This window comes from Diadema antillarum, unplaced genomic scaffold (assembly GCF_040938485.1).
Source record: "Diadema antillarum isolate AM-2024a unplaced genomic scaffold, OU_Dant_1.0 seq00000989_RagTag, whole genome shotgun sequence".
NCBI classification, from domain to species: domain Eukaryota; kingdom Metazoa; phylum Echinodermata; class Echinoidea; order Diadematoida; family Diadematidae; genus Diadema; species Diadema antillarum.
In genome coordinates, this window is record NW_027271829.1 from 553267 (window position 1) to 577353 (window position 24087).

General features: G+C 39.8%; 1 protein-coding gene across 1 annotated transcript in view; it reads right to left on the minus strand.

The window, feature by feature from the left end:
- LOC139742229 (Golgi-specific brefeldin A-resistance guanine nucleotide exchange factor 1-like) overlaps positions 1-24087 on the minus strand; it is a 41316-nt gene that overhangs the window by 6835 nt on the left and 10394 nt on the right. Inside the window, exons 4-30 of the mRNA XM_071652804.1 lie at positions 22258-22389; positions 20927-21045; positions 19720-19828; positions 18688-18791; positions 17360-17636; positions 16790-16965; positions 16260-16422; positions 15532-15616; positions 15004-15139; positions 14035-14226; positions 13454-13555; positions 12726-12920; positions 11949-12105; positions 10757-10875; positions 9987-10189; positions 9353-9476; positions 8398-8523; positions 7273-7355; positions 6690-6926; positions 5888-5987; positions 5129-5370; positions 4449-4566; positions 3729-3916; positions 3030-3183; positions 2280-2535; positions 1138-1271; positions 411-624 (exon numbers count right to left, since the gene is read on the minus strand). Of these exons, the coding sequence (XP_071508905.1) occupies positions 411-624; positions 1138-1271; positions 2280-2535; positions 3030-3183; positions 3729-3916; positions 4449-4566; positions 5129-5370; positions 5888-5987; positions 6690-6926; positions 7273-7355; positions 8398-8523; positions 9353-9476; positions 9987-10189; positions 10757-10875; positions 11949-12105; positions 12726-12920; positions 13454-13555; positions 14035-14226; positions 15004-15139; positions 15532-15616; positions 16260-16422; positions 16790-16965; positions 17360-17636; positions 18688-18791; positions 19720-19828; positions 20927-21045; positions 22258-22389 (4245 nt within the window). The remainder of the gene's footprint in view (positions 1-410; positions 625-1137; positions 1272-2279; positions 2536-3029; positions 3184-3728; positions 3917-4448; positions 4567-5128; positions 5371-5887; positions 5988-6689; positions 6927-7272; positions 7356-8397; positions 8524-9352; positions 9477-9986; positions 10190-10756; positions 10876-11948; positions 12106-12725; positions 12921-13453; positions 13556-14034; positions 14227-15003; positions 15140-15531; positions 15617-16259; positions 16423-16789; positions 16966-17359; positions 17637-18687; positions 18792-19719; positions 19829-20926; positions 21046-22257; positions 22390-24087) is intronic.

Sequence of the window (24087 nt, forward strand, 5' to 3'; positions counted from 1 at the left end):
ATATAATTTGTTGACTTGTTGCTGTTTTTTTAACGCAGTAGGCACAGATCTTATATGTCTGATCCTTTACATTCTCTAACATATGGAGGAACATGTAAATAAGGCAACTCTTTCCATTTTCCACTTTCTCCCATTTGTCAATTCATTTACTACAAACACAAAGAAATAAGTCATCAAAAATAACAGAACACGTAATTGAGAATGTACTGTTAAAAACCAGAAATTTTATGTGTACGAAACTTTCATGAGTTTCGCAAGAGACCAAGATTCGCGAAAGTAAAGTGTACACAAAAATTCTTGTCTGCACAATGCCTTGAATGCCGGTGGCAATTTGCGAAAGTTTCATGTCACAAATGCTTCTGGTTTTACAGTAATCTTTGTAATTTAGATATAATTTTAATCTCTGTTACCTCCATTCACAGTTGCCTCCACAAACATCCTGATAGCATGGACACATGACTCAAAGTTTGCTGGAGTGACGTGGGCAGCATCGCGAACCAGGAATGCCAGGGACTCACAACACTTGGTGAGGGACTTAGTGTCATGGTGACAAATGTCCATCTCCACGGCGATCTGGAACTGGTTGAATGGCTGCTTGCTGGAGCCATCTTTTGACTTCTTCACCTACGCAGATAGAAATATAAAGCGCACTCGTCACAATCTGACGATTTTTAAAAACTTTTCTTTCCTCATGAATCTCAGAGCCAAACATGCATATGGGACATTGAAGCTCTCTATATGGTGAAATATATATACAATGTACAGCTGGTAAGAGTTAAGATGTTTTTGGAAAACATGAACCTAAAGAACATCCAGTGTTAACAGGACAGATTACAGAGATGTAAATATCTGAGCGGTGAGAGTGTGAGCTCACTCGCATTATGCCCATAATGTGAATCTGATACATACAAAAATAAAACATATTTCTCACAACAAAGTGATGAGATAAAGGATAGGTCACTACTCATTATACATTCCACACAATTGTCAGGAAAGGACAATTATTTCAAATACCTTTAAAGACAAAAAAAAAAAAAAACACACACATATATTTTGTTGCTGCAAATTAGCTGCTGCTACAGCTTGGTTTTTGGAAAGCCATCTGTATTAGGTACATTATATTTGTAGCAAACTTACCATGAGCCAACCCCCACTGCCGTCTGATTCACTGCCACTTCGCTTCCGGTAAAGTTCGCTGTCTGACGTATAGCCTGGATCGGAGGGGAGCGTATCCTGGCTTGCTAACGACAACTCGCTGTCGGACTGAGCATCTGCAGCAAGAGAACATTGGCGGGAATCGGAAAGACTGGTACATTAAGTTTTCAACCCTTCAGAACAGTGCAGACAAAAATATGAACATAAATTATCTTCATTTTCAGTCACTGTGGGGCCAACTGCTTGAGCAAAATACTCAGTAACGTCTCATTAACACTGATTCAGAGTCCTGAAATCACATCTGTTGAATCTTAAAGCAGAAGACACCAACTTCATTTTCATCAATATGCAGTGTTTTCTAATGCAAGCAATGTTTCATAATTAAAAACTTTTGTTCTGTAATCAAACACACAGATCATTTACTTCCCTATATCACCTCAAAGGCCCGAATTCACGAAGGTGGTACAAATGAAACCATGGTTTAAACCATGGACAAAAACCATGGAGCGCCAAGTGTCGCATGGAATATTTCGTTACGAAATCCGTCATTTTGTCGATGAAATGATTATTTTGTAACGAAATGACAACATTTTGTTACTAAATGAACATTTTGTCCACGAAATTATATTTTTGTTAACGAAACGGTCATTTTGCTGACAAAATGACCAATTTCATAACGAAATATTCCGTGCGACACTTGGCGCTCCATGGTTTTTGTCCATGGTTTAAACCATGGTTTCATTTGTACCACCTTCGTGAATTCGGGCCAAAGTGTTTCCTACTTTTAGAAACTCTTGTTTCTCTCACTCTATACATCACCTGCTACATAATTAGCAGAAGTATGGATTAGTGAAACTCAAAAAAATATATATATTATCCTAACTACTTTAAGCATGTGACTGTGATCTTTATCACTATTTCAAGTAATTCATAAGACTTTAATATTGCATATTTTATTCACATTTGTCTGCAGATCGTGATAAAACTCTACACTATCTTACTGACAGTACACCAGAACAAATACTGCAGTTTCCCAAAAATAACATTAACACAAAAGGGTGTTGAGTCTTTGAGTTAATGGGAAAAAAAAATTTCAATCTCTCCTCTTTTGACCGGTCTCTCACCAGGGTCCACTAGGGAGCGCTCTGCTTCAGCCGCACTGACGTTGTCCTGGGCTGCAGCCGTCTGCATGATGGCTGGGGGGACTGCCCCAGCCCCAACGCACTCTAGGAGTGTGAAGAGGGTGTACCAGTCCTGGGAGGAATGGATGTTGGCTGCATTGGTGCGCAGCATCTCGTACAGCCCGAAGGCAATCTGCCGACAGTTGCTGAAGATGACCGTTGGCTTCATTAGAAGCAGCATCCTGAGGGAAGTGAGTACCTGGACACGGATGTGGATGGAAAGTTCTCAAATGAGCAAATTCATCAATTGTATCACGAATGACACAACCAAAAAAAATAAATAAATAAATAAAAAATAAATGTAAAAAAAGGCATGAAACATTGAAAGGAGGTTTGTTTGTTTTTATTTTTTTTTCCATCTGAGAAGATGGCTAGATAGCCCATATTCAGCTGCACTAGCTGGTCTTCCATGGGGTCTAGTTGGATTTGAGGCAAAACACATCTGCGAGTTATGCACCCTGCTGTTTGTAATGAATTAGCAAAGCATGATCTTCAACATGTGTGGGTTGTGAGTCTCTCACACACGGGACCTCCATTATATGTCCTACTGGAGGGATAAAGTCTTTTGCCTAGGATTACACTCAACATTGCTCAGCTAGAATCAGGAATCAGACCAGGGTCACATAGATTTGGAGGTAGACACACTTCGTACTGAGCCAAATCACTGCCCTGATTTGCAAAAGCTGCTCTCACCTGAGCTGAAAATTCTTCTCGGCGGAGAAGGCGTATTGCAAGTCGTAGCAGTCCCACGATGGCGCGTTCTACCAGGTAACTGGTTTCTGAGACTGTCGCAACGAGAGAGTAGAAGTGATCACGCACAGATGTCCAGAATGCACTGACCCGGTCTCTGTATACGTAAAAGATGCAATAGCAAACATTATTTCCAGATTGTAGACTCAGCTGACGATACATGTGACATTTCCTATTCAATGCCAGCTGAATGCTTTGCTCCATGCTACAACGAAACCTAATGTACAAATGTAAAAAGAAATAACATAACAAATGGGTCTGATCCTCTGGGCATAACATTCTTGACAAGAACCTGATCCACATGGGATCTTACTCTATCTGCAAGTTAAGTTCAAACCCAATTTCATAAAATTTATGGCAGTTCATTCCATGTTGATGAGGAGGCAGGCTGATTGTGTCCTTCGACAATCATGAAGATGATGATGATGATGATGATGATGATGATGATGATGATGATGATGATGATGATGATGATGGTGGTGGTGGTGGTGACAATAATTATGATGATGTTAAAGATTACTGTGAAAACGGTGATGATGGCACCCACAGTGATACCAATGATGTTGATATCGATGCTGATGTTGGTGTTCCTGACAAAGATGACGATGATGGATGGCGATACTGACAAACCAACGCACTCACCTGTTTTCCAGGATGACCCTAAGGAGAAGCTCCAGGTTGAAGATGGATGCCTCCTCATCATAGATGAGCCCCAGGGAATCCACAGCCTCTGGTCCCTGGGAGGCAAACACCAATGCCTTGACCAGCTCCTGGAGAGACTCTTGACGTAGAAACTTACTCTCTGTGATCAGATGCTCAGGATGGCAATCCTATCAATAGAGGGGGATAAAAGACCCATTCAGTGAGTCTTGCGTAAGCACTAGAAATGAGAATTTCTAGAATATGAATTACAGCATAATGTGTACACTGTCATTTTAGGTTAGATGCACAATGTACACCTCTATGGAGAATCAATCTTGTAATGTCACTAATATGCTGATGTAATGTTTCAATATTTTCCCATGGATTCCTGGCTCTTTCAAAACGTACATCACTGTAAAAACAGAAGATTTTTGATATTTTGCATGACAGCTTTGAAATCAAATTCTTCCTGATAATCCTGAATATGGGAGAATAACTGTTTCAGACACCTTCAAAAATGTATCATCATTTGACATTAGATATATTACGAAAACACACACTGAGTACTGTTTGGTCAAGTGAAAATCCATTATTTTGAAAAGTGACACAGGGGCACAGATTGCACAAACTTGCTAATTAACAAATTTGATGTGCGTGTTGTGTTGGTGGTGGATGACTAGGCTCAGTTATTAGTGCTACAGGAGGAATATGAAGTTCTACCTCCACACAGTTCCTGGCCTGCTGTATAGCTTCCTGGTCTTCTGGGGTGGGGCCCTTGGGGGCAGAGGTCTCCGTTGTAAAGTAGGAGTAGAAAGAACCCAGTAGTGATGAATCTGACCTGGAGTTTGAAAGCAAGGATTCACAATGTTTGGATAATTGGCACAAAAGTTTCTGTCTTTGTATGAAAAGTTCATGTTTAACTTTAAAATGCACTTAAAAAGAGCAAAATCTTTCACTATCATAAAAAAAAAATGAATTTCAACTTATTCGCATTTGTCAGTATAACAAACTTACTGCAAAGTTTGAAAGTCTGTCTTATCTACAAAAATACCAGCATGACTTCGTTGGTTGAGAATAATAAGGGCGTTAAGGTGCCTAGAAGACTATGGCTTTTGTGGCAACTTAATGCTCTTATCATTCTAACCTGACTTTGCCAAACAAGTTATAAATTTATATAGAATCCAAGATATAGAAATCCAATAACATCCAAATACAGATATTCTAACTTACTTTCCACTTCTTACAAAGCCTGTTTGGTTTGAAGGCAACAAATTAAAGCTGTAAAGCGTGACAGCATATCAACATCATTTTGTGACCAATTTTGAAGAAACGATCAGCCCATTCCTACAGAAGCAGAGTAAGGACAAAAGATGCTTCCGAGAGGACAGGTGTCAACTCACTTGACGGTTGGCATCTCCTCCCTGATGAGGGAGATTCGTCCCGAGGGATCCACAAAGTCCATCGCCTCCACCATCTCAGCGGGCAGCAGCTTGGCGCGGAACAGCTGCAGCATGCAGTCCAACAGGTTCTTCCAGCCCTCCGCCAGGATGTCCCCGTGGCGATGGGCCAGGCTGAACACCGTCTTGGCAGCCACCTGGGCCTTGCCGTTGGAGCCAAAGGCAATGGCAGTTGCCTCTGGTGTCTATGCAGATAAGATATTGAGGACATGATGACCCAAAACTTTGTGACAAGGAGATCAATAGCCAAGGAGGATTCTTTATACTTGCCATGCATAGAACTTAACATTCCACTTTGCTGTTAAGTTTGTGAATTCATGCCAAATTTTTACCATGCCTTTTTTAACACAGATAACATACCAATTACATACCAATGAGCCTGCTATAAGTAAAGTTTGCCACTGGTGGCATAAAACAATTCATTCATTTCTCAAAGGAATTTAAAAAGTAGAAATGAACACAGTTTAATATCTTGCTTTCACTGAGCAATATGGATTATATTGTATTTCATATTTGTCTTCTCTCATTTAGTCATCTATTTTCACAAGTATGCCCACTCGTAAGTGCAAAATATCTTCCTTTCTCCAACTGTCAACTGAGGAAGGGAAAAGTAACTTACAACATCTACAGCTGACGACATTCTTGGTAAAAGGTTTCTATATTCAGTGACTTATTATAATCTATCTTTTATGGCTTGCTCACCTCAAGAGAATTAAGCAGCGTGGTGAATTTGCACAGAGATATAACCAAGTTATCAAAGACATCGGTAAGACCGTAGTGGGCCGAGATCATTGCACATTTCCTGCAAGAAGAAAGTGGATAAAATAGTACAGTGAACAATTAGGTCATGATGAAGTATATTGCTTGTGCAAATGAAATATCACCAGTCACAGACTCCTGAATCCATGAAAGAAACGTATTCCTCCACAGTAATGATTTGTAGATATATGCAGTCAACATAGACAATCTTATGAAATCATAAATTATTGATATGGATCCCAGTCTTTTATTTTGCCTGATGGCCCAGCCTTTACTTTTCACTGGTCACAAGTGTACTAATGACTGGTATTAATGACTGTTTGTCTGCACTCAGCTGCATTGTCTGTGTATCACAAATGCATTACAACTGTTTCTGTGTGCAGTTCAGTTAGCTTGGAGCTGTAGCTGGCATGGGAATCTTGTGAAAATGAATGCCACACAACTCATATCATATCACCATTTTCTAAAATAAATAATGGGCACTAACTGGTCTGGACTTCAGTGAGATTATCAACCCTAAGTAACTTTTAAATAGTCCAAAGCATGCTTGACTTTGCCACTTGTTTTCAATTATTCCAAGGCTAGAGTTATCAGCGGATAACTCTCACTAATGTCCTCCGTAATGTGCATTATTCTATACCAGTGAACAATCCTAATACATAATTTCCTAAAATGTGGTTCATATATTATCAATGATAAAATAATGGAGAGAGTGGATTTAGGGGTGCAATGACAAAACTCATACCTAAATCCTGCCAGGGCCTTCTGGGTGATCGAGTCGTCCAGACTCTTGTCAAAGACGAAGGAGAGGGCGGCCACTGTGGGGCCCCAGGCCAGCAGGAACAGGTCCCGGTCCAGCCGGCCCTCCTCGATGTGCAGGAACTGGCTGTCGGTGATGTGGCCTCTCTTCAGCAGCATCCGCCACAGGTAATTCTCCTTCACTATACCAGTCTGCTCAGCTGGCATCACAATCTCCTCATTCCTGGTCAGAGATGAGAGATCAATGTTTTTCCCAACATGAAAACAAATCATATTCAATATCAAAAACCTCAACTGATAAATCTTTTGATTCTGACCCATTGAAATTGCTGGCATAAATTCAGCCATTCCTTTAGCCCCATAGTACCCAAACTGCCCCATAGAACTAAAATGCCATATAATAATGCATTTTCTGTTAACACTTGGCTCCCAGAGTTGATCACTGTCTGATGCGATCACAATGCAAATGTTTATTATGAGTGGAAATCTTGGAGACAAAGTTTAGTTGCATACAAATGAGTAGCATAGCTTTCAAAATCTTGGTATAAAAGGTAGGAACCATCACTCACTTGACTGCATTGTAGATTTCAGTCAACATGTCTTGATCAAAATCCTGACCTCCGTTCACTTTGCTGACATTCTTTTTAAAGTTCTGCGATGAGAGGAAAATACAAGCAAACAAAAATGAATACATAATGAGTATCAAATTATATCCATATATAATCCTATGCTTTTAAAGTGATCAGAGTGGACAATCGGTTACAGTAATATTTATTTTTCAGTCTGTTAAAGTGAAAACATAGTTTTGGTAAGGGTTTGAGAACCCGTCTTGCACCATTTCATATTGGCTTGCAATATATCGAAAGAGTCTACCAAGAAACTTACCTGGCTGACACAATTTGCCGGGAAGATGAGTTGCTTTGGAGTATTTTGAGATCAAAGGTAAAAGTCGGTATACCGACTTTTATCCCGAAGGTGCCAAGTTAACTCGGTCTCAGGGACAACTCGGCCCTATTTCAGACAATTTACACGCAGTTCGTGATTGCCATGTTCTATACATAGGTGCATGTTCATTTTGTATGCACGCAAAAGAGGTTCTTTGATGCGCGCGTTGTATCTACTCGGCCCATAACTGCGACCAGCCAGAATGCAAAGCACTCCCATAGCACAACACTGTACAATCCAGAGGAACAACTCAGCCCCGCCGTCAAAGCAAGGCCAAGTTGTCCCCGAGTCTGAGTTAGCCTGACCCCGATCAGGTAAGTTCTGAGATGCGAACCTTTTTGGTTAATATTTCGCATTTTCGTCGTTGCCCAACGAATATCTTGTTATTACAGCGTTATTTCACATATTTCTTAGGCATACCTGTACATTTTGGAGCGAAAATTTGACAATTTTGCAGGCGTACCAATACTATGTTTTGCCTTTAAATGTAATCTTTAGGTTATTACGTAAAGACAGGGTGCACCTTACTCTACACACAATAGGCTTATCTGAGACATTACATGTTGATTAATATTTTTTTTATCTGAACTAAATGTGGGTATAGTTGAACTGAATTGAATTGAGCTAAATAGAGCCTGAACTGAACTGAATGAAACTGAACTGATATGAACTGAACTAAACTGAATGTGTCTAACAAGGAGAAAATAAATGAAATATACGGATATTGGTAAATTGGGGAGCACACTCACTGCCAGCGTCATAGGAATGTTCTGCTTCTTTGCATTGTCGTTGTGCTGGTCAACATTCAGCATGATGACAGCATAGGCAAGAGTGAACGCAGCATCATGGTTAGCAAACGGATGGCCATTGCACGTCTGCGATGGTAAGAAGAAATTTACATGAATCAAGAATCACTGTCTTCCAAGGATTATCAAATCATCTTGTACTGTATCACATAAGGGGGACTAAATCTGCTATATTGTGATGTTGGGACGTCCATCCGCAGTAAGAACCTGATTTATCTCACCCGAGAAGCAAGTTACAACATTGGTTAATCAACTGCTGACAGCAACCATTTGTATCATGTTTCAAATCTATGGCAAATTTCCTTAGAATGGAGGCAGAAGTTAATGAAATTGGATATTCACAAATACTCACAATTTGTACTTGCATTCTATGACATATAGAGGTGAAGACCTTGAAATACATACACATATCTGAAACTAACATACATCAGAGCATCACTATTGTATGAATATCAGCATTGCACTATCAACATGTTTGCTTTTCATATATTTAATCAAACAAAAAGAAGTCAGCAACTCATTTTCTGAATATGCTCACTTTTGATATGAGAAGGTAACCCCACGTGACCTTGACAACCCCAAATGCTACAAAACATCTCACATTAATCATTAGATTTGATATATTTGGATATATTTGGATTTGGATATATTTAGATAATATCAACCAAAATGTGTATGCAAATAGTGGCTGCCATTTAAAAGTAAATTTGCTTTTATACAATGCCCAAAGAGAATTCAAATCTAAGATGCCTGACAACATGAATCAATGAGTTCACCTTGGTTATAAAAAAAAAAATAGACAATTTTCAGGGCATACATATCCTGAAAAAAAAACACATTTCACAAAATCTATTATGTTGTAAATTATGTATAACAAGAAACTAGTTGCAGTACTCACATGCCACTTTTCTGCAAAGTTCTCCAAGAGGTGCTGAATGACAGGGGCTTCCCCGGGTAATCTGAAGGCTTCCAACAACATCCTCAGGGCCTCATCAATTCTTGTGTTTTGGAATCCAAACAGACTGACGAAATAAGAAGAGGGAGAAGAAAACCTTGAAATCGACATCCAAACACAAGTGGAGACAGACAGGCACATTTACATATGCAGCTTCAGGGCAGCAGATACGGATAGTACTCTGGGTACTTAAATGCAGTGGAATACCACTAGGGTGAAAATAAAACAGAGAAGTGGACAAACGTGAAGCACATCAAGGTCTGCATAATTTCAATAGTGAATCCTGCACAATGGATACTGCTTGTAGAAAGTTGGTGAAAATGTTTATGATGGTTTGAAAGGCATGCCATATATCCTAGCTAGTACCAATTCACAACATGCTTGGACTGAATAATTTCAACAAAATAAAATCACTTCAGCACACACACACTTCTTCTTCTACAAGACTTCAGAGGGTTTGCGTGAGTTATTCCTCAAAGATGGGAATTCCTGCAGATTGTAACATCTCTGTTTCATGCACGCCATCCCAGCCATGTACAAAATAACTACGCCTCATCTGGATTTCACTCTCACTTACTCCAAAAATACATCCAGAATCTTGGCATTCTTCTTGCTGCTGATGTACTCCCCGATCATCTTCTTGTCCACATGGGGGTTCTCCTTGACGAAGTGTGCTATGGCAACAGGATTGGAGGGGCTGGGCAGGAGGCCGTTCTCCTGGAGGAATGCGATGCCACGCGACGGCTTCTGGTTGAACAGCTCTGTGCCTGCCTGGAACAACTGCAATGGACAAGACGGGAGGGGACATGGGGAAGAGATTGAAGATGATGAATGGAGACACAAGAGTATGGGTAGTATAAAGAGATAGTAGGTGAATGCAAAGCAGAGAAAGTATTAAAGGGATTGTATAGTTTTGGTTGAGATGGGGATTCAGGTTTGAACTTTTTTGTGAGATAATTAGAAACCACTAACATGTATATGAAATATTACAGAGCATACAATTCCAAGAGGAATTCAACGTTCATTTGATGCAAATCGGTTCTGAAAAGGCCGAGATGTTAAAAAACAAAATAGTCCTAATAAAAGGTGGGACCCAACTTTTATTTTGACAACTTTGTTTTACTTTGGTCATTCAAACATTAAAAATTAGCTCTCTTCTCAACAAAGCTTTGTTCTCCTGGCATGTTGCACATCACAAAAAATGAAAAATAAAAACAAACGTAGGATAATATATTGAAACATAATGCAACTTAAAATGTTGCAAACATTTAGCAAAGATGGCCATATCCTGTCATATGCTTTGTGATCAATATCAAGTTGGAAGACTCAACAGCTGTGTAAACACACCTTCTTCTTGTGCTTAAGTTTGGCCAGTTCTTCCAGTGAGGGCAGACTCAGGGATGGAGTGTAACGACTCTTCTTCCTGTTCGCACTCATCCCCGGTGAATCTTCACTCCTTTCCTTTGCTGTAAATGTCACCAAAAAAAAAAAAACAGGCAACGTTAGCTTTCAACACAGGCAGAGGGAGCATTAAAGCACAGAAATATCTTTTTGTGTGAATGACAGAACATTTAGATTAGCTTTACATGCACAGCAAAGGGAATTGAGAAATAAGGTACAGTGAAAACACTATCATTGTCAAGTGGTCCTAGCTCAAAACCAGACACCAAATGTCATTTGTCATTTGTGAGATATTATTAGTTATCCCCTGCTTGTTCACGAAATACGGGCAAATATCTACGGTCTGGTGCCATATTCCATGAGGCTGAAGGCCGAATGGAATATGGCACCAGACCGTAGATATTTCCCGTATTTCGTAAGAACAGGCAGGGGGTAACGACTTTATCTTTTAGTGTAAGTGCTAACCTTCTTCTCGCTGATTTCCCCTCATGAATGATGTTGAAATCGCCGGCTGTCAGCCATGACCATGTTGACTTAGGCCTATACGTTACGTCTCGCAAGCTGATTACTGCATGAGATGCGCGCATACAAATATGTACGTACACGCCATAAGATACTGCAGTGCAGTAGCCAGATAGATATAAGTTGCTGTTGTTTATCAAGCGTCTAGTGGTCTCAGGTTATGTGCGCAATACGCTTGAGGACCGCGCGCTGTCCATTTGTTTTGTACAGGATTAGCGCGCACTTTCCTATAAGCGTCTTTGGTACACGCGCAGCTGGCTGTGTAATACAGTATCATGACGTCATATCCACGTAATACGGGATATATTAAGTGGTTGATTGACCAATGAGATTACAGAATTCACGATCACTAAAAGATAAAATTTTGTGTCACCAAAACTACCAAACACAAGATGTGAATTTAGAGGCACAGTTTACACACATCTACACTGTCCATTCAAAAAGAAAAAAAACAAAAAAAATCTCTTCCATTCATGAATCAAGATAATAGAAGTTCAATACCATACGATGACATATTTACATCAGCATTTGACCTTACATTTACATCACAGTTGTACTCACATACAATTAACAGATGCATTTAACATCATTCAAAATCGCAAGTTTTTAATCTCACCTGCTAAATCCTCCTTGTCCTTGAGCATACTCGCCATGACCTGGCCCATGGCATACCCTGTCGTTGGTGGACCAGCGGATGCATTCTGGCCCTGGGCCGAGTCAGGTTCTGATGCCTCATGTTGGGATGCACACTCGGTGTCGTTTTCATCAGTGGCCTGGCGAGTGGAAAAGCATGAGAAACACACACAGTGGAGTCAGATTCGTCTGTAAATTGATATTTGTACAGACTGGACAACCTCGGAGGGAAAGACATGGGTATGTTGATTGGAACATTTGTACAAATTAAATCTATAGCTGCACAGATAATTTTACAGCTTTCGTAACTATCATCACCATCATCACTGCCATTTTCATTGCCACCATTACTACAATCACTTTCATCATCATGGTAATTTTTACCATCTGCATCTTCAACACCACGTCCATCATCATCTTTACCTTGGACATCATCATCATTGACATAATCAGGTCAAAATCCCTAAAGCTGTTTATTACTAGCATGGCAAAAGTTAAATTGATTCACCTCTATAAAATCCCTACACACTCATAAAAGACATCTGATTTGTCTAGGTTTTGGGATCTGTCACCTTGGAAAGTACAGTTCGTTATGGGTAAACTCGGCCTAGCGGGTAAACTTGGCTACTTGCAATGAGGGTGCTAGGGGCTGAGATTACCCATAAATATGCAATGAAAACTTAAAACTGAAAGCTCAAATTAGACTTTGACTGTTTCCTGCATAACAGCTGGGGGGGCAGTACGGGAGTCTAACACTCACCTCCTGCACCTGTATCGTGACTCCCCCATCAGACGCTGTTGTGGCAAATCTCTCGGCAGCGTCCGACGTGACGGAGGACATGGTGGAGAGAATTCTCTGCTGGCATCCAGCCTCGATGCTGTCCACCACGGCCAGCAGAGCATCAAGTGACAAGAGATGAGTCGTGTAGAGGGAGCCTGACACTGGGAATGCATTCTGGGAAAGGGATGAGGAAGTAGTGTGACATCTGTTAAGTAGATGCTTTCAAAGTACCCACCTTTGCCAGATATTCCACTGTAAGTTTAGACTTCATTTACCATTGCTCTTTCACACATTTGTTTTCTCTTACGCCCATTCAGGGGTGTTGCCCTTTGTCGAGCATTTATGTCTACAAAACCCTTCCACAAAATGAAATTTGAAAAATAGAATTGACAATAATACTGAGAAACTTATACATGAACCGAGCATCACATGCACTATATTGTCAACTCATATTTCAAACCTGAACCTGAATAACTCATTGACGCAGCTCCAATTACATAATCATAATGGTGATAACACTTCCTTCCAAAATGAATGTGGAAACGTGCTCAATTTGATGGGAAATAATCAAAATCCACACATCAACAATCATCTCATCAAGCAAATGAATTGTTTCATATTTCACAAACAAGAACAGCCAGATGGTGTCTACAGCATGCACTACAGCCAGTCATAATGATTTGCATGCAGCTTGAGTGACAACGTACCTTTGACAGCAGTTTGGTGAGATCCTCAAACAGATTGCTGCAGTAGATATCACAGTCATAGTTCAAGTAGAGCTCAGAAACAAGGGACGGAATCTTCCAAAGCTGAAATATACAGGCAGAGGGACACAGTGAATGATTTACAGCATGTAAATGATGAGAAAAGAGTTTTTTCTTTAATACCATCAATACATGTATACTATAATTGGTATCATGATAGTTGCAACATTGTATTTATATTGACCATAGTTGTATATGGTGAAAGACATCCCTATTCCCCTGAACAGAATGTATGCAATTGGCCATTTTATTGTCTTTTGTATAAAAGTGGTCCTGTGACTACATACAGTAGGTGGGGGGTGAAAGGGAGCTCTCTAAAGCATCCTAATAATTATATTCGTGAATTTTGTTCAATTTGATTTGCTCATGAAATGTGCATGCAATAATTTTTCAGAGGTGACCCATACTTTTCTAAGTAACAGTAATGTTAACTTGAGTAAAAGTGTGCAAGACTTCCGCCCTCTCCCCAACTATTCTTCCTTGTATGATAAAGGAAGGACTAGACGTTATAAACGGCAAACTACCTGGACCAGTGTGTCAAGTGCCATCTCCTTCTGTTCGTACGGGATGCGGGGCGACTCGGAGACAATGATGTCGGTCAGTTTCTGGATGAACATCTCAAGCTGAAGCTTGAGGTGAGAGCGCATGGACTCAAAGAGCAGAAAGCAGACTCGGAGGGAGGAGGCAAAGAGAGACAGCCTCTCTGTCTGAAGAAGCTGCACATGATAAAGAGAAGAATAAAAGGTTTCATGCTTTAGGGACACAAGCTGACGGCTAATCATTAGTGGTTTTACACACTGGCAAATCGTCGCTGGGATGACAAGACCTCTATCTACAAAATGTTAAATGTCCAGCAGGGCAACAACAACAAAAAGAAAAAAAAAAGCAGCCAAAGCACTATATCAAATGGGACAGCCTTTCATTTGACACGCCATGGTGGCTTTATTTTGGGGGTAAGACAGTTAGGATTGGACAGGACATCACCTAAATGATTATCTGACCTTTAATCCAAAAAAGTAATTCCCCCCCCCCAAAAAAAAAAAAAAAAAAAAGTGAAATACAAAGTCGTGTCACCCCCAGCAACAAAATGTTCTAATGATTCACTCCAACAGATTCTGTCAGTTTGGAAAACCAGTAGAATATCAGTGCCTGATACAAGTAATGTTTTAACTTTTGTGCCACTGAATGACTAGTGTCATCTGACATAAAAGAAAGAGCAACCCTGTCACAACTTTTGTCACACTGAAGAGTTAAATTACACATGCTACAGCAGACTCATAGCAAACAAAATGCTAAAATTACAAACATAATCTGAGTCTTTATAAAGCAGTGATTTCAACTGTTGAGACACCTTTTAAATGCCTGCCTTTGTAACTCCAAACAAATGAGAAGTTTCAAGAAATAACCACAATATATCATCCACAGACAAACATGATGATCGAAGTAAAGCTTTGTAGATTCATTTGCTCAATGCCTTGCCATCGCACACTTACTGCGAAGAGATTCTTGCACATTTCATCCTTGACGAGAGCGATGAGGGCAGAGAAAGATGGGATGTGATCACATCCCGTTTCTATGCCAACGGTGAGCAGACTCAGTCCCATGTGCATCATTAGGTCGGTGTTGTGCCTGTGGGATGAAAGAAGAGGTTGGATGGAAAAAAATATATATTTTAAGCATGATACATCCACTCAGCATTACAATCAATCCTTTGCACAGTACTTTATGATTCATGCTATAGCAGTTCATTTAATATTCCAAGACTGATTGCTTCCTTAAAAGGTTGTACATGCCATCCTTTGAACTCACTCTCCCATATCTTACAGGGTATACCTTTGCAACAACTATTCAAACAGAAGTACAGATATAATCAAAATTTTGAATTCTTCACTTAAATGTGTTAATCTTTTGTCGTCAAGAGAAAGAAAGTACAACAGAGAGCAATGGAGAGGAAAAGAAATAAATAAAGAAAAGAAGACAGAATAAAAGGTTGGTATGATCCTGGAGAAGGCATAACTTACCTATCATATGGGTTGATGAGTGATATAAGGAACCTAAGGAGCTCCCTGACACAGGGCAAGCCATATGGAACAGGAGGACCGGCCCCTGTGCAGAAATGAAGGTAAAAAGTAAGGCACAGTTGTGATAATCGTTGTCTATTTGGCTCTTCTCACAAACATCTCATTACAACCATGGACCTACATTGGTACATTCTCGGCAAGCATGGCAGTGAAGAATACATCTCTCTCCCCATTAACCTGCACTGAAAGCAAGGATATCTAGCTCTGGCCAGATCTTTTTCACTATTCAACTATACACTTATCACCATGTTGCTTGTGCATAATTTAATGACAACTATAAATGAATTATATCTAGAAGCAAATACCTATGACCGTGATTTACTTAAGATTTTGATGTCTAGTATGTGCCCCATATCCATTCTTGTCCTTTATTTTCCCTCTTGTAAAGAAGAGAAAAGGTAAAGTTCTGCTTCCCAGTACTAAATTACATCCCACTCTCTTCCAAGAATGTTAATCCAAAGTTTTGCACACACAGATCTTGCATTCTGAGACAGTAAAGGTGTAGGCACCAAGTGAAAATGGGCATCTGGATAGATTTTCATAACACAAAAGTTGCACTTCAAAAGACAATTCATGATGTTTTGTCATAACATCCCATGCATTGGAAACCTAAAAGAATGCACTGGAAACTTACTAGAACAGTAATGTCATTTCTTTTTGTTCCATACCATCTTTCTGCTTCTGCTGAGGGGTGAAACGCACTCCCTGTGGGTTGACGTATTCTGATTCATGCAGAGACGCCGTGTCGGTGTTCGATTCCGTGTCTTCTGCTCCATCACACCCAGAGTCCGCCTTTTCGGGATCTGCCGACGGCAGCTTTCCCTCCTCAGTCTGTCGAGGATGAAAAATAAAATCTTGGATTCAGGCAAAAAGTCTGAGAACAGTGGTACACTTCTTGCCACAATGAGAAACTCATACTAACAAGGGATACCACACAAATCCACATGTATGCTATCACTTTCTTATTCTTGTACAAGATGCAGACAGCTGCCCACAGTCAAACAAAAAATATAATGACATAATTTTCACTGGTTTCCAATTAGAGTGCATGCATTGAGTGGTGTGTTCATTTAAAAAGTAGCATTACAATAGGTGATGTTCTTCAAAAGACACATGTACAGGACTACACAGTACAGAGGCTACATTCCTCCGTTGAAGCGATTGATATGATGCAGACATATTCAAATTATTCTCTGACCTTGCTCTCATCACTTCTCTGGTCGCCAGAAACAGAGATGACTCCACTCATCTTGGGTGTCTCGCAGTCTGATGCCAGGGTGTCTTTCATGTCAACAGCCCCATCGGGAGGCTCCGACAGGGCAAGGGAATTGGGTCTCTCCGAGTCCCGACTGGCAACATCATCTACTACATTTTCTGATGGGCGAACATGATAATGGACAGATTATGCTGAATCCCCAAAACAATTGCCAATATACCGACTTAAACTCCACAGTTAACAAGACCAACACTGAATAACGAATGAATAGAAAAGCGCACAATTTCCATCATGTGATTAAATGCTATCTTCTGTTTATGACTGAAATTGACACCACAATCAAGAAAGTTAGACGGTAAAAAGAAGTCAACATACATTGTAATCTCACACAAGATTGCTCCAACAGATTCCCTTATCTCATCATGATGAAAAAAAAACCTTCCTGAGCTTTTGTCTCTGAAGTTCTACATAGTTAGTGCCATATCAGTTGCATCCTGCATAATGATGCTTTCCACTGAAATGACGTCAAGTCCCCTGCATCGATTCACTCACCTCCCCCGGTCTTCTCCTCTGGAATGCTCTTCACAACTCCAGCAGTCTGACCCAAGGCAGACTCCCCTGCCACTGGACTGGGGGAGGGGGTCACTGAAGGCTGGCTACTGGTCTGGGCTGAGCCAGATGGTGGGGCAGAGTGGGATGGGGAGGGCGTCGGCGCGGTCTCTTCGATGGGTGTGGTGGACAGCCTGTCCTTCCTCGGCCTCACCTTGGGTGACTGCCGTGAACGGCGTCTCCTGGAGGTGTCTCCAATACCACCTGCCCTCATCTTTAACTGTGGAGGAACGAGACAGCTTGGATTTGAGGCTTGAATGACATACAAAGTAGTCACATTCACATGTCATGCGATGTGACGGGCAATATATAGCAACTCCATACAGCTTCAAATATTAAGAATAGCAGCACACATAATCAAAATTGCAATCATCACCATCATGAAAATCACCATTCCAGTTATTCATGATATATATGTTTTTTTTTAAATCCCATTGATTTAAATGTTTAATGCCCAATTAAACCAGGGTTCGAAATTGGCGATGGTCCGCTGGCCATTGGCCACCCAAAATCATGTCGGACTAGCTAAAAATCATAAAATTCTGAAGTAACTAGTCCGTCTGGCTAGCCAAAATATTGCTTCAGTGTCAAAATTGATTTTAAGTAGTCCGCCTGGCTAGTTAAAAAAAAAGTTAAGTGCGACCCCTGTAAACTCTCTTTTTTTCTGCACATAGTGAAGAAGAAATTAGGAATGGAAGAAGAAAAAGATATTGAAAAGTAAGAGCTTCAAACAAATGTATTCTTATATTATGAAGGTTTTGTTTCGGTTAATGTCCCAACAATGAGTGGTTATCCTGGGTTTTTATGGTGAGATGCAAACAATGCCTCTTCAAGATGGGATGGAAGACCAATTACTGCTCAAACCTGCTTGAACTTCCATTGGTAAAAGCTGAATGGACAAGGGTAGAGCATGGAAGAGATGTATACAGTCAAACCTGCCTTGGCGGCCAGCTGTCTGTAACTACCACCTGCCATATACCACCACTACAAAAAACAAAATATAACCCAAAGAATGCCATGTTAAAGACCCTGTCTGTAGCAGCCCCGTGTTTATAACAGCCACTTTTTTGTCTCCCTCGGGTAGCCTCTTAAGACAGGTTCAACTGTATTTAAAATGGGCCCAAAATGTGCAGTTAGGCATGGGTTCAAGTTAACATAACATTCACCTAGCTCTAGGCTCAAACCAGTGGGACATTAAATTTCTAAAATTTGTAAAGTGTTGCCTTGTATACATTTCCTTTCTTTCTACTGCATCACTCTGACTAAAATACCTTTCTGAGGCCAGAGATCTTCTCCTCCTTGAACTGGGGTAGGCGAGAGAACAGGAGCTGGACCATGTCATTGAGGGTGTGCTCTGCAGACTTCCTCAGCAGCTCTATAAGAAGATCAAAAAAAGATGCCGTATCACCTTTCACCTCATCATATAATTTGTCTGGCTTGCAGTGTAAACATTGTTATGGCAGTTCCAAAAGCATGCGTGAAGTGAATATTTGAACATGGCAGTTCCAAAAGCATGCATGAAGTGAATGTTTGAACATAAAAAGTCTACATATTACCAAATGACATGTTTCTAATAGTCGAAGGAAACATGTGAGTACAATGTACTCTTCATACACAAGACTAAAGTTGACTGTTCCCATCTGATAAAAATAAGACATGATATGACAGTATTAAAGCAATGACATAATCTGGAATATTGCAATTTATGACAATACATTACACACTGCCACACAAGTAGCATGGACAGTAAATCCTTAATCTTGGAGTACAGAAGACTGCCCTATAATGCTATGCTTGCACCATGTTCCCAGCAGCCTCATGTAGCAGCCCCATTTGCCTGAAATGTAATGTGGCATGGGTAGAAGGGATATTTTTCCCCTCCACATCCTAATGTCGTTCGCTCCAGTCTTCACTCCTCTGAACATGTAGCTTCAAGTCAGGCTAGACTACACCGTATTATCTGTCACGTTCCACTACAGACCACAACCAAGTTTTGTTACGGCCTATTACGTGCTGTCACATTTTGTTGTGTTCATCCTGTTTTACTTGGTTTCTCATCAGCACCGTGACTGACATGGCAAATCTCTTTACAATTTAAAAATCTGACAGGACATCCATAGCAATCACGGCATGTCACATTTGCCCATCCCGTTACCCCATGTTGTCCCAAACCCATCCCGTTTTGTCTACGATGGCCTGAAACATGATTTCCTTGTCCGCCACAAACATGGTGTAAATGCGGCATGACAGATATCTAAAAACATGAACTGAATTCCAAGTATCGTCTCCATATGAGCACATACCACTGAGTCGGAGCTCGAAGCAGATGCGAAAGCAGGACGGCATGATCTCACACACGGCCTCATTGGACAGCAGCATGCCGATTGGTGTCAGGAGAAGAGTTCGTAGCACCTGGCACATCCAAGAGGAACATTTCAATCAATGCTAATTTAGTCTGAAAACAGTTTTTGTTCAAAATTCACTTCAAACCAATTCATCTTGAAGGCGTTAAAGACCTGGAAGCATAAGGATTCATGGAGAGGGAAATCTGGCCTGGCTCAGATATATTTGAGAATCCACGTAACAAATTATGTAAAGTTTTATCACTGATCTCTATTTAAGTACACACACAGCTGAAGAATGTCAATTGGAGTCAACCATTAACAATGAGCCTACGCTTCGACACATGTATTCATTGACTGGTGCTATTTGTGGTTTTTTTAATGTACCCCAGTGGGCAGCGAGTAAATCTAACCATTCACGAGTCCCCATCATACTGGGTATTTAAATTTAATTATCACATCACTGATCTTTACTTAAAGGGATCGTACAGTTTTGGTTGAGACCTAATTTCAGGTTTCTAACATTTTTTGGTGATATAATGAGAAACCTCTTATGAAATATGAAAGAGCATGTAATTCTATAAGGAATTCAACGTTTATTTGATCAAAATTGGTTTTGAAATGGCTGAGATATCCAAAAAAGAGCGATTCTAATAAAGTGTGGAACCCACACTTTATTACGATCGCTTTTTTTTACTTTGTTTTTGGATGTTTCAGTCATTCCAAACCTGATTTTCATCAAATAAACTCTGAATTCCTCAGAAAATGGTATGCTCTGTACTATATCATAAGTGTTTTCTTGGTATCTCGCAAAAAGTGAAAAGCCCAATTCTCATCTCCACCAATACTGTAGTATCCCTTTAAACACCTTCAGCAGAAAATTAATCATCCTGAGATGGGTACCATTCATGATACTAACATGAATGAATTGTATGCATTCATAGAAAGTTATAATTACATATTCATCCCTAAGCACCAAAGGGTAACAAATTATATCACAGATTTGCATAGCACTGTTTGTTTGTAACTTCATAAACATGCATTTTCATGATTCAGTGCAAATAGGCGCAATAACTTTCTAAAATTGTTGTTTTCCTGTATGAATTTGTGCCCTTAGTTCACTTTCTATCACTCCAAAAGCATTGAAACTTTGGCAGTCAAGCCTTACTTGAAGTATCTTCATGAGAACCACTTCATCCGAGCTCGGATCTGTTCCCACGAATCTGGTGTGTGTGACCGCATCTGCTACATTCTCTATACCTTGTGCAGCTCCCTCTATGGTTGGATCTATGGGAACAAACACCAAACAGATAAGGACATGACATAAGAGCAGCTTAAAGGACAAGTTCACCTTCATATCCATAAGGATTGAGAAAATGCAGCAATATTAGTGGAACACATCAGTGAAAGTTTGAGGAAAATTGGACAATCGATGCAAAAGTTATGAATTTTTACAATTTTTGTGTTGGAACTGCTGGACGAGGAGACTACTACAGCTTGTGATGTCATATGAGTACACCAGTATAAAGAAAATATAAAGAAAATTCAACATATTTTCATTTTTTTCGCATAATAAAAGAGCATTTGACTTGCCTCTTTCTAAAGGTAGGGGGAATAATATTACCCATGACATATGTCGGTAACGAGTCAAGGGAATGTGCACTTTTTTCAAAAGATGAAATTTTGTGAAATTCTCTTTATATTTTCCTTATATTGTTGTACACATGTGACATCGTACACTGCAGTAGTCTTCTCATCCAGTGGTTACTGCACAATAACTTTTGAACGGATTGTCCGATTTTCCTCAAACTTTCAATGACGTGTTCTACTAATATTGCTACATTTTCTCACTCCTTATGTTTATGAAGGTGAACTTGTCCTTTAAAGTCACATCACAATGAATGCAACCATGTTTGTTGCACCTGTAACTTTCCAACCTCTGCCACTTGGTGATTTTGATGATCAGGAAACTATAAGGCCTTGAACATATGTTTTATGTTGTCTATTTTTGTCTTATTGCAAAGAACAACCACATAATTTTGCTAATACTACTTACATAACTTTTAGTATGTATGTCGAGTGAATTACATCAAATATGAATATAATTTGTTTAACAAGACTAGACTGATATCACAGATGAATATTGGGAGAGTATAAAAAACTAAAATACTTTCTCTAATGTATGTTAAGTGTATGTATCAATTCCAATATTACATCCAACAATGTTTTGTCCAAATATCTTCCAACCTATTTATATAGTGTTTAGAAATTCATAAAGTAACAACTTGGGCTGCAGCAACGTTATCAAAGTTAAGAAAACTCCTCTACCAAAACACAAATGTCAATAAACACTCACTGCTTTCCAAGTAAATGATGCATCTGACAAGTGGAATTACATGTCATTTAGTGTCTGTACAGTAATCAAGTACTACAGCTTTCAAGTTCTCTCTATTGTATGGAGATTTCTCTGGAAATGTGTTTTATATTTAAATTTCTTACCAAGGAGGCCATATGAGAGGAACTTGTTGACTGATGAGAGGGCAAGGCCTGTGATTGGTCCTGTTGTGTCGTCAGATCTGATGACGTCGAGAAATGGGCTCAGAAAAACATTTGGCTCAATGGCACCGAGGTCTGTGAAGGAAGATGGAACAGAAGATTGGAAAAATATTTGAGCAGTTCTTTCCACAATGGGCAATGTGTCCTAGAAATTTCAAAACTTCCAATTACATAAATTTGTATAATTACAAGTTGACAGACTGGACTATCTAGTCACTTCCATCAATATCCTTTCTCTTTTGCTTTTAATCTCATAAATTCATAAACTAACACACAGATGTAGTTTTATATACATAAAAAAGTCTATTTTCAACTACTCTTTGTCCATTCCAGACTTTCACTAATGTTTTCTGATGTTCTACTCACATGTAAGTAGGTCAGTAAGTTGATCACAAGCAACAACAACAACAACAAAAAATGAATAAAATAAATGACATCATCCTGCATTTCCAGTAGGTTCAGAGCATAGAAGGACAGGCAAACCTCTTTTACATGGATACATTATCACCGAGTCTGTTAATGTTCCGGCTCATTAGCTCTTCAAGTTAGAAAGCAGCCTCCTTTATAACAACTATCATCGCACATACATGTACTCTGGGCCATGGGGAATACCATCCAATTAAACACCCGTTGTCTGGGTATCCATCTCATGCATACTGATGCAGTAAGGTCGTACTATGCACGTCCTGGGAATTTAGCACAGGCTGTCTCATCGCCTGCAGACTTAGCATTCATAAGGAAGATTGTTACCTTATGAATATATGATAGTCACACATTGATCTTACATTACACCTACCAATACCGCAAATGGCCTCAGGAAATCGAAGGCAGATTCTAACTGTTGTATCGACATGAATTTGCTATCGTTCTGACAAGCAATGAAATATTTTCAGTGCAAACTATTGAAAGCTTTAAAATCATATTATAGTGGGGCAAATATGTACAAATAGCAAAAATTGGTGGAGATGCTCATAACCGGCGGAAAGTATGAAATCTTGCATGTAAGGGTATTTTGGGGCACTGATTTCAAAAATTGCCGGATCAAAGAGATCTAGTCATGGGGTCAGCTGCCATTTTGAATTCCAATATGGCCGCCATCACAAAACAAATTTAAAGATCCCTATCTTCAGTTCTGAATGACCTGTGGCACTAAAATTTGGTACTACACAAGAGCGTTTCGACATATATTGAATTTGATGACAGATTAATTTGAAGTGTCTGACAAACATTGCATGGCTGCCATTTTGAATTCCAATATGGCCGCCTCGACGAAATGTTCAAAATCCCTATCTCGAGTTCTAAGTGGTGAGTGATGCTGAAATTAGGTGCAAACAAGTACTTTAACATACTGAGTTAAAAAAATGGACTAATGCCATGTGTCTGACAAACGCAATGCCCGCTATTTTGAATTCCAATATGGCTGCGAAGACAAACATCACGACTAACATTCACAGGCATGCCAAAACGTGCAGCAAAAATGAAGCATAATGCACCTTTCACTAACGTCACAATGTAAATACAGCAGCATGCACTCAATCAGTTACAAACGCGTGCTCAATCAGATAGCCTAATTTACAAACTCGAGATTTTCAACACACCAACATGGCAACTATGTAGGAAAATTCAAATTGGCTGCCTTGCAGCTTGTCAGACATATCAAATAAGTCTGTTATTGAAGTCATCATATCACCATGCTTCTATGTATCAAATTTCAATGGCTCATGTCAGTCAGAACTGAAGATAGGGATCTTTGATGGCGGCCATATTGGAATT